Below are 12121 nucleotides of genomic sequence, written 5' to 3'. Positions count from 1 at the left end.
AAGCCCTTCAAATGGTTCTGTTACTCTAGTCTATGGGTCTGCACACTAGGACCTATAGGCCAAATCCAGCCCATTGCCTGTTTTTGTACATAAAGTTTTGTTGAAAGACCGCCACACTCATTCATTTACATATTGTTTATGGCTGTTTTCACTCTACCATGGCAGAGCTGAGTAGTTGCAACAGAGATGCTATGGCCTGCAAAGCCTAAAATATTTACTATCTGGCTATTTACAGAAAAAGTTTGCTGACCTCTGCTCTGACTTAAAACAATGTTTTTCAAACTGCTGGTTTTACCATCAGCGTGTAAAAGCTCATTGTTTCAATTTTGTCTTATTTTGTTTATTATGCTCTCTATCATATGGACTGGATCACGCCAAGTTTCTTGTATCTCTGTTCCTGAAAACTTCTGCCATTGGCTCTGGGCGACTTTCCTCTCTCACTCCCATGTCACAGGATCAGTCTTTTGCAGGGGTGGATTAAGTATATGACAATTGCTACATTTATGAGTGCAATGCTATACTGAGATGAAGATCAAAGCTCATTCCCCATGAATACTGAGAGATGTCCATTTCCAAACTCATATCCTGAATCAGAGTTTAAGCAGAAATTAACACCTTCAATAAGTTGGATATCTAAGTGTTCTGACTGGAGGCCGAAAAGAATGGAGAACTTCCTATGTATACAATGAGAGAAAGGCTGCATGAACTTTTCCCAGACATTATTAGGAGATTACTATGTGAAAGATGCTGTTCATAAACATAATATAATATGATATAAGATAAATATAAGGCCTCCTTTAACATCGCATTCCATAAACAGGCCTCTTTTATGGATGAATGCTAGGTAAATCAGATTTCAATTCTATCCACTGGTTTCAAACAGGCAGTTAACCACACTGTGAGTTATACCAATGGCTCCCTACACTTTAGAGAAATGAATCCAAGCGCAAGGAGTTCATTGGAAAAGTACCATTGCTATCTAAAGGGTAACCCCAGGACAGAAATTCAGAATACTGAAAATGTAAACCATGCTTCAATCAACAATTTAGTGATAATTATAATGGTCAGATCTAGCACAGCTAAGCTACAAAGGCATAAAATCTACTAGGGCTTTGCTTCCATTGTGGAATGATTCTAAGTACCCTCTAAAATAAAGTGCTCTAAGTTTCTACATATTCTTCCTGTTAGAATATTTAATATCTTATTTGTTATTTTATTAGTTATAAACTCTTGAAGCTAATGGAATTTAGTTACTTTAGCTCTCTCCTACAGTCCCAGAAACTTCACCCTTACTCATTTTTACCTAAATCGGCTGTGGTTTAGAAGAACGGGTTCAGGGTGTTGGGGAGAAGAAATAATGTTACACACATATATACAATTATGATGAATGATTTTCTGTTTGCTCTCCAGGAGAACGAGATAACTCCCTTCTTGGGAGTTCTGCCTCCTCGCTAAAACAGATATTCTGACAGATTCTAAAAAGCATAATTTCCATATACTTCATAATTCAGTGAAACTAAACCAGTATAATCCTCAGTGAAAAGAAATTCCACACAAGAATAGTAGTGCAGTACTTTGAATTTTCAAAGGAATGTGAGTTGCTGGAAGCTAATCAAAACGATGAGAAGGACTTAAAAATGAAGCAGTTTCTAAAAGTGAAAATCAACAAAACTGCCTCTCCTTCCCCAGTCATCCTCCATTTCAAGGTATTGAAGCATAGTTTAAAAGGTACCAACTGTCTAGATTCATTAGAGCCAGAGTTTTTTTTTCTGACTTGTATTTTAGGCTCAGGGGTGCATGCTCAGGTTTGTTATGAAGGTAAATGGCATGTTGCGGGGGTTTGGTGCACAAATTATTCTGTCGCCCAGGTAATGAGCCAAGGACCTGAGAAGTAGTTTTTTGATCTTCAGGCTATACAGTGATACTTCCACTATCCAGTATCTGATTAAGTTGGCATTCTCAAGTACTCTGAATGACAGGGAGTTTAAAGTTTAAAAAGCTTTAAGAAATTTAAGAACACAGATTAAAAAAAAAAAACAACAACTAAGACACACATTTGTATCTGGAATTGTGAAAATGCAAACTGGCTTAAATGTGTCTACTATCCTCAAGACCTCAAGATTTTCTAAATGAAGAAAATTTTACATGACAGAAAGTGATGTGATTACAATGAGATGCTATATTCTATGCTTTCCAGATTAAGAGATTTTATTTTTCTCCAGTAAAAATGGTCTAAAGAACTACTTTGCAAATGCCGGCACTTACAATTTCTCAATTATGATGAATTAATATAATGTACAGAGTATACTACCGCAGGTAAAGATGATCAATTGATGAACTATGTTGAAATAATAAAATGACATTGTATTATGGGTGGTAGTTGAAAAGAGAAGACAGACTATAATAATCATTGTTTTACTTAGAGGAAAAAACCTTTGGGAAATGTTGCTTTAGTCTTTGAGTAAATAATTTTGCACAAACTCATGCACACTATGTACTATATTTTTATAAGAAAAAAATGATCAGGAGATCAAACTGACAAAAAGTTATTTCTTCACATAACCAAATGTCAGAAAAGCTTATAAAATCAGTACTAATTCATTCCAATAACCCCACTGTAGAACACAGTAACTATTCTAATGATGATCCTGAGTCACCAAGAAAAATTTAACTCCTGAATTTTCGGTGAGGTCATCCTTTCTCTACCATTGGGGCCATACTAATATATTAGTGCTATATACTTATATAGCTCCCTCACTCAGGAGTTTCTGGCATTTTATAGACAGTGAGTAGCGAATCAACATCTACCTACACATAAGTTGCACAACAGCAAGGATTTTTGTGTGTACAGTCACCTTATAGCCCCACTGTTTAAAACAGTGCCTAGTACACAGTAGAATCACAGTAAACATTTGTTGAATGACTAGCTATCATTTATAGATGACCTGCATGCTAACATATGTCCATTTCCCACCAGAAGAACTTGCAACTTATTTATTCCTTGAAAATCTTGTTAGATAATGAGTAATATCACGCACGTATGCCAAGTATATCAAGACAAGAAAGTAGAACATTTAGAAATAAAGATGCTTAAAATGCAAGCTTTCAGGTATCTTAGAATCAGACCCTATGGGAGGTTACTAAACTAAGATCATACAACAGAAAGGGCAAACACCACAATAGAGATTTTTGTATAGAAGCGTTCAAATGAAAAAAAAAACATGTCAAACACTGGTTAAGCATCACTTTCAAGCAAAGCCAGTGTTATGGCTCCAGAACAGTTTTTCCTCAAGAGTAGACTCCCCATGAGCTGTCCAAGCCAGGATGGCACGAGGTTGGAAAACTAATCCTACATTTCTCATTCACTGACCTTTTTTTTTTTTTTTTTTTTTTTTACCAACAGCAGGAAGATATAACACATGGAAAAGACTTATCTTGAATTACCTGGTGCCGGGCTCGACTCTGGTCCAGGAGCTGCCGGGACTGAAGTTTCTGTTGTTCAAGTTGCTGCAGGGCAAAATGAAGCTGATAGCTGCCTGCTGTGGGGTGATACTTGTGCTGGGGGACCACCCCTGTAGCCTTGCTGTACACGTTGTTTTCTACTTCTCCTTCCCAGGCAAATCCCCCTGTCTGCAGGCTCCTGAAGAGAAAAGCAAGCAGGTTTCTTAGAGTGAGTGGTTGTATGAACAATCTAGAGGAAAGGAGAGAAATATCTCAGGTATTTTTCCAATATGGAACCAAGCACAGTTTGGAATTACAAATCTACTTGTGTGATATTATCTGACTCCCCCACTAAACCGTAGCTCCATGATGACAAGGACAGGGTCTGTTTTGCACTCTCTTTTCCTAGCACGTATCATAAGGCCTGGCACACAGTCAATGTACAATAAATATTAGCTGGATGTAAAACAACTGAAATAGCAATTTCATTCCCCTGTGATTGCCAGAAGACCTACAAGAAGAGTCCAGAGAGCTTCCAATGCAGGATGGGGGGCTAACTTAAGGCAGGAACAGATGCATGATCATCTTCTCTAACATCAACTTCGAAAGGAAAAGGGTTCATCACACAGAATTTGTTTTCTCTCAACCACACATCAGTTAAATATCTAAATATTTTCTAGAAGTTGTTTATATTTGAGCTTATGTCCCTATGACTGGGTAACATAAATGGTGTGGGAAGACACTTTTTTTCATTATTCCAAATTTATCTCACAGGGTCCCCACTGAGGCTGACAATCTGTACACCGGCGAAGGGCCGGTGGCCTTTTTGAATAGTCAGTACCTATGCTATGTTATAGTATTTGTTAAATACTTTGACTATCTTCCTTGCCCAAATTATTTATTTATTTAGAGACAGGGTCTCAATCTGTAGCCCAGAATGGAGTGCAGTGGTGCAATCACAGCTCACCATAGCCTCAACCTCCCCATGCTCAGGTGATCCTCCCACCTCAGCCTCCTGAGAAGCTGGGATTCTAGGTGTGTGCCATCATGCCTGGCTAATTTTTATATTTTTTTTTTTGTAGAGACGGGGGTTTCACCATGTTGCCCTGACTGGTCTCAAACTCCTGGGCTCAAGCGATCTGCCCACCTCAGCCTCCCAAAGTGCTTGGATTGCAGGCGTGAGCCACTGCACCCAGCTCCAAATTCTAGATTCTGGTGACCATGTCTGTGTACTTCCTAGCAGAAGTCTTTACAACTATAGCCTCCTACATTTCCCCTCTCAGATCACTTTTCCCAGTAGAAAAGACCCCATTTATACTACTTCATTCCCATTTGGCTGGCTATTATTAAAACAAAATACCTGAAGATACACAAGGGTCACTGAGGATGTGGAAAAACTGGAACCCTTGTGCAATGCTGGTGGGAAAGTAAAATGGTACAGTTACTCTGGAAAACACTTTAGGGGTTCCTCAAAAAGTGAAACACAAAATAACCAAATGATCCAGCAATTTTTCTTGTAGATATATACAGAAAAGAATTGAAATCAAAACTAATAACCGTACACCAATGTTCATAGCAGCATTGTGCAAAATAGGCAAAAGGTGAAAACAACCCAAATGTCCATCAACAGATGAATCTACATACAATATTACTCAGGCTTAAAGAGAAAGGAAATTCTGACATATGCTGCAGCACATGTACAGAACCTTGAAGACATTATGCTAAGTGAAATAAGTCAGTCACGAAAGAACAAATATTATGTGATGCCACTTATGTGAGGTACCTGGAATAGGTAAATTTTAGAGACAGAAAGTAGAATGGTGATTATCAAGGGCTATGGAATTAGGGAATAGGAAGTCATTTTTCAGTGCGTACAGAGCTTCAGTTTGGCATTAATGACAAAGTTCTGGAGACAGATGGTGGCTAATAGTTGCAAAACAGTATAAATGTACTAAATACCACTGAATTGTACACTTTAAAATGGTTAAAATGGTAAATTTTATGCTAAATATATTTTAGTATGATTTTCTAAAGGTCTCATTTCTTTTGAGAACAGTCTTATTTGTCAGTCCTTCCATCTCCTTAACACTTTTGGTTATTCTTCTTGGGACCATCTTTAATTACACTGTATTTCTTTTCCTTTTTAGGTACAGTGACAGGAAAATTGTACATAGAAGAAACATAAGACTTTCATAATGAACAACCTTGCTCCAAACCCTGGTTAAGGGGGCTTAGAAAAATGAAAGGCTGCCTAAATTGAGAGAAGTATTCATAGTGATTTAAATCAGTGTTATTCTTTCCTTTGTCATTAAAGTCATTTCAATGACAGAGGTGTAGCAACCCTGAAGTGAGGCTACACAGACCTTCCAGAGTCCTCACCTAAAAGCCACATAGGGTTATTTATAGCCTGGGTCCTGATGACTCAACAGAGCACTGAAGGAGGGAGCAAAGTGAAATGTTTGCCAAGCTCAGAAGTCCATGCTCCTCTGTTGCCTGTGCCCTCCCTCACAACCTGGTCTTTTCAGGCCTCTGCTTTGGTTTCCCAACTCTCTTAGAGAGATTTCCAAAACTCTCGTTAAGGGTAAGTCCGTGAACTGTATTCTTTCAGCTTTCGATCCCATAATCTCACCTCTGATATGTCACATGCCTTACTCATCTCCTCCCACAGTTTGGCTCCCACAGTTCAGTTGCTCAATTGTATACCATCTGCTAATCTTCTTGGAGAACACACCAAAAAGCTCAGAGCTTATCTATTAAGTTTTCTGAGTGCGACATTTGATCTTCAGTGATCCTTCTTGAAGTGCCTCAGTGTGCATGTTATCAGACAGTTACAAGGGCATGATCTTTCCCAAGAGACTTCTAGACGTATGGAGAAATATGGTGAGCACTGATCAAATATAAATAAATACTTCAATACATTAGTGAAATGTTAACATTATTCACAAAGCAGGGTGCTGAGTGACAGTAAAACAGGATGACATCGTTAGGAAAGGAGGAGCCTGAGGAACCTATTATCTCTTTTCTCATTAGTGAGGGAAGAGAAAAGCTTACTGAAGATAAAACACCCAAAACTACTGAATAGCTACTGGCTCAGCTAAAGGAACGGAGTGAGCTGTGAACGAAAGGGGGAGCCACCAAGAAAGGTATCTAGGTTCAAGGCAGGAGTGGGCTGATCCAGTGAACAAATGACTACAAAGGAAAGAAACAGGTGAAAAAGAAGAAACTGCTTTAGCTGGCTAACCTTGAGATTTCCACACCAATTAGGGCAGGTGCTGCTTTGAATCCAGAATGAAACTATCAGTTACAACTGGACTAAAGTTCAGAAAGCCCATCAACAGTGGTTCTGCTTTCGTTCCTGCTTTGCTGGTTACAGAAGTTGCTAGCTACAGAAAGCAATCTAGACTCAGTGATTAGATTTTACAGTATTTATATAACTATGAAGCTTACATCAGAATTCATCTCACTGGTTAGATTGGTTCATTTGCTAAAAGCTGTTTTAATAACAAATATCCCCAGGAGACATTCACTTTAATGCCTTCTTGTGTATCAGAAATCAAAGTCTGAAACCAAACCAGGCCCCTTTATGTGGGGATGATCATGGACAGGTTTGCAGGTGTGTGAATATGAGGTGGGGGTCTGTGGATATATAAAGGGTAGGACAGTGGGCAAGAGAAGATCAAATAAGGAATTATGGATAAGAAAGGATGTGTTCCTCCAACTGCACACATATTGAACGGACTGGAACATCATAAACTTTTATAATGAAATCTGTTTTTAATCTCCTCAGTAACATAAGCCCAGTCTACAAATCACAAAAGGAAGTTTCTCAAGCAAGTAGAGGCTTTTAGCAAAGAGGCAGGCATTTTTACAGTGCAACACTGGGTGCGGGCAGAAATGCACAGCTGTGTAATGTAATAAGTGCCACGAGAAACTTGCTTGCTTTGAGTTACAGTGGGTGTTACTCAGCCCATGGTATCTCACACTTAAAGCACAAGCCTTGGGGTTTGCAGTATGCTAATGCTATAATGATCGACACAGCGGAGGCCAGGTGTACCATAACTTGGCCTTTCCTTGATTTCTGGTGCCCAAGTTTATATATCTAAATATTCCTTTCTAGGCATCTCATACTTTCTATTTCAATGCAAAATTCCATCCCATTCTTGAACCTCAACGAATTCTATTTTTCTAATAATGTTTTTTCTACTCCTACCAAAAATTTTGAGGTTCAATCATTCTCTCCAAAATTTAGTGTTTTTCCTTGCTCAATGCTAAAACATAATATTGTACACAGGCCCTGTAAATATCTTCTAATTGATTTACTTTACTTCTACAACAGAGTACACAGAGCCAAGAGAATTAGCTGTGGGAAGGTTCTGTGCTTAACATCTGATTCAAAGTGAATTAGGCTGTATTTCCCCTTTACATATGTAGCAAATAGGCAACAATATTGCAAATTTTTCTAAATACTACATTCTCTTATTAGCCTATCCATTTAGAACTTTATCTTACTTTCTATATTGTACTGTGGCACTGCAGGATGAAATGTTTTTCTCTACAACTGCCCTTCCTGCAGCATACCTGCAACCTCCAGCCAATAAACATTGAAGAGCTATACTTTTCCTCTGGTTTAATATCTGTTCCATCAAATGGATACTGGTTTTAGGGAACTTGGAGGGAATCTGAAAAATGTAAAGCAAAATCTCAATGGAAGTTGCACTCTCCATAAAGATATGCAGAGGACTGTGACACTTGTATAGAGGGTGATTCCACGGTCCATTTTCCCAGCCTCCTCCACCCAAGTCCAGCCAAACACAAGCTACCATGTACAAGGATGCCCCTGCTCTTTTTGATGGGGCTTGCAACTGTGAGTGTGCTTTCAATTGTCACAATGATGGGGGTGGAGGTGTCACTGACATTTAATTGGCGGAGGTCGGGGTGTTAAATATCCAGAAATGAAAGGAATAGTCTTGTATTAAGAAAATGTGTGCTGCTTAAAATGCCAGTGGTGCTTCTGATGAGAAACACTACAAGGCCATGAAGGAGGTGCTTTCTGGGGAGAAATTATTTCTTTACAAGAAAGTCTATTCACTTCAATGGCACTTTGTGAAATGTACAGATATTTAAATCTTCAAGTATTAGGAAGATGTCAAACTCACAGTGGTGGATACAAGTTTTCCAAAAGTCAAACTTTTCCTGAAAAGCTGTAATTTTATCATTGACAACAAATACTGTCAGTTGTATTCTTTGAAGTGATAGGCTCACTGTTTACTTTTGAGGAAACAACTGCCAAATATCCAAATCCAAATAACCCTAGTTTGTCTATCAGATAGATGCTCTTTCAAGTTCAGGGTCACAAATGCCTTTCCTTGAGACAACTATTACATACTAAGCAGCCGAATTGCTTTATGTGTACATCTCATTTTGTCAGACAGAATATTAAAAAGATATACACTCCGGGGTTGAGTTTAAGAAAATATTACTGCTTATGAAGGATACTCTTAAGTAGCACTGGCATTTGTTTCAAGTGAAAATGCTATGGTGGTCAAGAATACAGTGACTTCTACTACAGTTTGGTGCCATTGCCTGGATCTGTGCTAAGGCACGAGCAGTTTTACAAAACCCACCATCGTTTTTGTACCATCAGTGCAAATGTCAACACAGTGAAAAAAGTAGAAATGTCTCAGTACCACTATGAAAATGTTTGACTCTATTGGCTTCCCCAAAGGGTCCTGAGGATCCCCCCTCCTCCCAACCTCTCCGCAGCCCCCAGGTCCAATAATAGCACTTTGAGAATCACAGACCTGCTGCAATACGTATTTTAAAAATTTAATTTGTAATCAAACCTTTTTAAAAACCTTAATATTTTCTTACATAGAAGGAAAATTCTAAGCCCGAATGATTACAAAATGAATTCTATGCCAGGCGTGGTGGCTCACTCCTGTAATCCTAGCACTTTGGGAGGTCGAGGTGGGCGGATCGCTTAAGTTCAGGAGTTCGAGACCAGTCTGGCCAACATGTTGAAACCCCATCTCTACTAAAAATATTAAAATAGCCAGGAGTGGTGGCTGATGCCTGTAATCCCAGCTACTCAGGAGGCTGAGGCAGGAGAATCGCTTGAACCTGGGAGGCGGAGGTTGCAGTGAGCGGAGATTGTGCCACTGTACTCCAGCCTGGGCGACAGAGTGAGACTCTTGTCTCCCCCTCCCCACCAAAAAAAAAAAAAGAATTCTATCAAACAAGAAGAAATAATTCCATCCTTTCACAAACTCTTCCAAAAAAGAGCAGAGAAAAAAAAAACTTCCCAACTCATGAGGTTAGCATATCTCTAATACAGAAATCTGACAAAGATAGTACAAAAAAAAATTACTTTCTTTTGGTCTTTTCAGACCAATATGCCTGATGAACACAGATACATAAAAAAACTTTAACACAATATTAGCTAATAAAATCTATCCATCTATCTATCTATCTATCTATCTATCTATCTATCTACCTAATCAACCAACCAATCAAATACACTAGGATAATATATCATGGCCAAGTGGCATTTACCATAGGAATGCAAGGGTAACATTAGAAAAAAAGTAAATCATATAATTCACCACATTAAGAGAATGAAGAAAAGTCATATATTAATACCGTTACACATGAAATGCATTTGACAAAATTCAACACCCATTTCCTGACAGACACTCTTAGTAAACTAGAAAACATTTCTATTCAACAGCAGTAAAGGATGACCTAGCCAGTTTAAGACAAGAAAAAAAGATATTATTCATTGACAGATGATTGTTTACATAGAAAACCTTATAAACTTTAGAGAGATACTGCTAGAACTAATAAATAAATGTAGCAAAGTTGCAGTAATCATGGTCCATAAACAAAATGAAATCATATTTTTATATTCTAGAAATACACAATTGGAAAATGAAATTTTAAAAAGCAATACAACTCGGCTGGGTGTGGTGACTCACGCCTGTAATCCCAGCACTTGGGAGGCGGAGGTGGGCAGATCACAAAGTTAGGAGTTTGAGACCAGCCTGGCCAATATGTTGAAACCATGTCTCTACTAAAAATACAAAAATTAGCCAGGAGTGGTGGTGGGTGCCTGTAGTCCCAGCTACTGGGGATTCTGAGGCAGGAGAATCACTTGAACCTGGGAGGCAGAGGTTGCAGTAAGCTGAGATCGTGCCACTGCACTCCAGCCTGGGCAACAGAGAGAGACTCTGTCTCAGGGAAAAAAAAAAAAAAAAAAAAAGCAATACAACTTATAATATCATGAGAATACATCAAATACCTAGGATTAAATCTAATAGAAAATACATAAGGTCACTACACTGAAATTATAAAACACTAATGAAAGATATTAAACAAAACCTACATAAGTACAAAGATATACCATGTTGACTCACTGGAAGACTCAATATTGTTAGAATGTCTATTCTGTATTTCAGATATTGTTTTTCTCAGTTTCACAATTTCCATTTGGAAATCTGTCTTTATTATTATATTATTATTGAGATGGAGTGTCACTCTTGTACCTCAGAGGCTGGAGCATAGTGGCATGATCTTGTCCTACTGCAACTTCCGCCTCCTGGGTTTAAGCAATTCTCCTGCCTCAGCCTCCCAAGTAGCTGGGATTACAGGTATGTGCCACCACACTCGGCTAATTTTTGTATGTTTAGTAGAGATGGGATTTTGCCATGTTGGCCAGGCTGGTCTTGAACTCCCGACCTCAGGTGATCAGCCCGCCTCGGCCTCCCAAAGTGCTGGGATTACAGGCATGAGCCACCGCACCTGGTCAATATTTTGTATTTTTCATTCATTAAAGCATATTTTCCTTTACATCCTTGTGCACAGTTATAAGAGTCACTTTAAAATCCTTGTCTGTTAATTCTATCATCTGGGCCTTCTAAGGATTGGTCTTCATTGATTATCTTTTATTCTGAGGATAGGTCGTATTTTCCTATTTCTTCCTACATTAAATAATTTCATATTGTATCCTGGATATTGTGAATGATATGTTGTAGAGACTGGATTGTATTATGTCGCTCTAAAGAATGTGTGTGTATGTGTTTTAAGTAGATGGTTAACCTGGAGAAACTCAAATTGCAATTCTTTCTTCTCCTCCGTGGGCTGCAGCTCAGATCAGTTCTTTTTGTGTTACCTGCATGCTTTGAAGTATGTCTTGCATATGCATTAGTCAGGGGTCAGTCAGAGATTTGGGAAAACTTGCTACATAGAATTTAGGCTCCCCTTTTCTGGAGATGTCTCATTTCTAGAGTTCCCCTCTCCCTCTACAGCAGATGTGGTTGTCCTGAACTCCATCTTCCAGTTCACCAAGCCAGTTAGACTGCAGATTTTGGGGCAAGTTTTATCTGCTCCATGTGGTGCAAACTATGACTTGCCCTTAAGTGAAAAGGCAACAACAGAAAACAAACAAACAAACAAAAACCCAGAAAACTCACCCGTGGCAATTCCCTTCTTTCAAATGTTGATTCATCTCCAGTATCAATCAGCTTTTGTTCACCCTCCAGTGCCTTTAAATAGTTGTATTTTATATTTTATCAAGTAGGTTGATCAGATAAAGACATAGCCAGAACTGGAAACTACCCCCTAATCAATCTACAGATTCAAAGCGATCACAATAAAAATTCCAGCAGGCTTTGTTTTTGTTGTT

At 38.6% G+C, this 12121-nt stretch overlaps 1 protein-coding gene across 43 annotated transcripts in view; it reads right to left on the bottom strand.

Annotated features, from left to right (window-relative positions):
* Positions 1 to 12121, bottom strand: part of TTLL5 (tubulin tyrosine ligase like 5) — a 297856-nt gene that overhangs the window by 91692 nt on the left and 194043 nt on the right. For all 43 annotated transcript variants that reach the window (XM_063793745.1, XM_054666137.2, XM_063793747.1 and 40 more), the window contains one exon: positions 3445 to 3640. In XM_063793745.1, coding sequence (XP_063649815.1) covers positions 3445 to 3640 — 196 coding nt within the window. The remainder of the gene's footprint in view (positions 1 to 3444; positions 3641 to 12121) is intronic.

The sequence above is a fragment of the Pan troglodytes genome, chromosome 15 (assembly GCF_028858775.2).
Source record: "Pan troglodytes isolate AG18354 chromosome 15, NHGRI_mPanTro3-v2.0_pri, whole genome shotgun sequence".
NCBI classification, from domain to species: domain Eukaryota; kingdom Metazoa; phylum Chordata; class Mammalia; order Primates; family Hominidae; genus Pan; species Pan troglodytes.
Note: the sequence above shows the minus strand (reverse complement) of the source record. Positions and strands in the feature narration are given on the sequence as shown.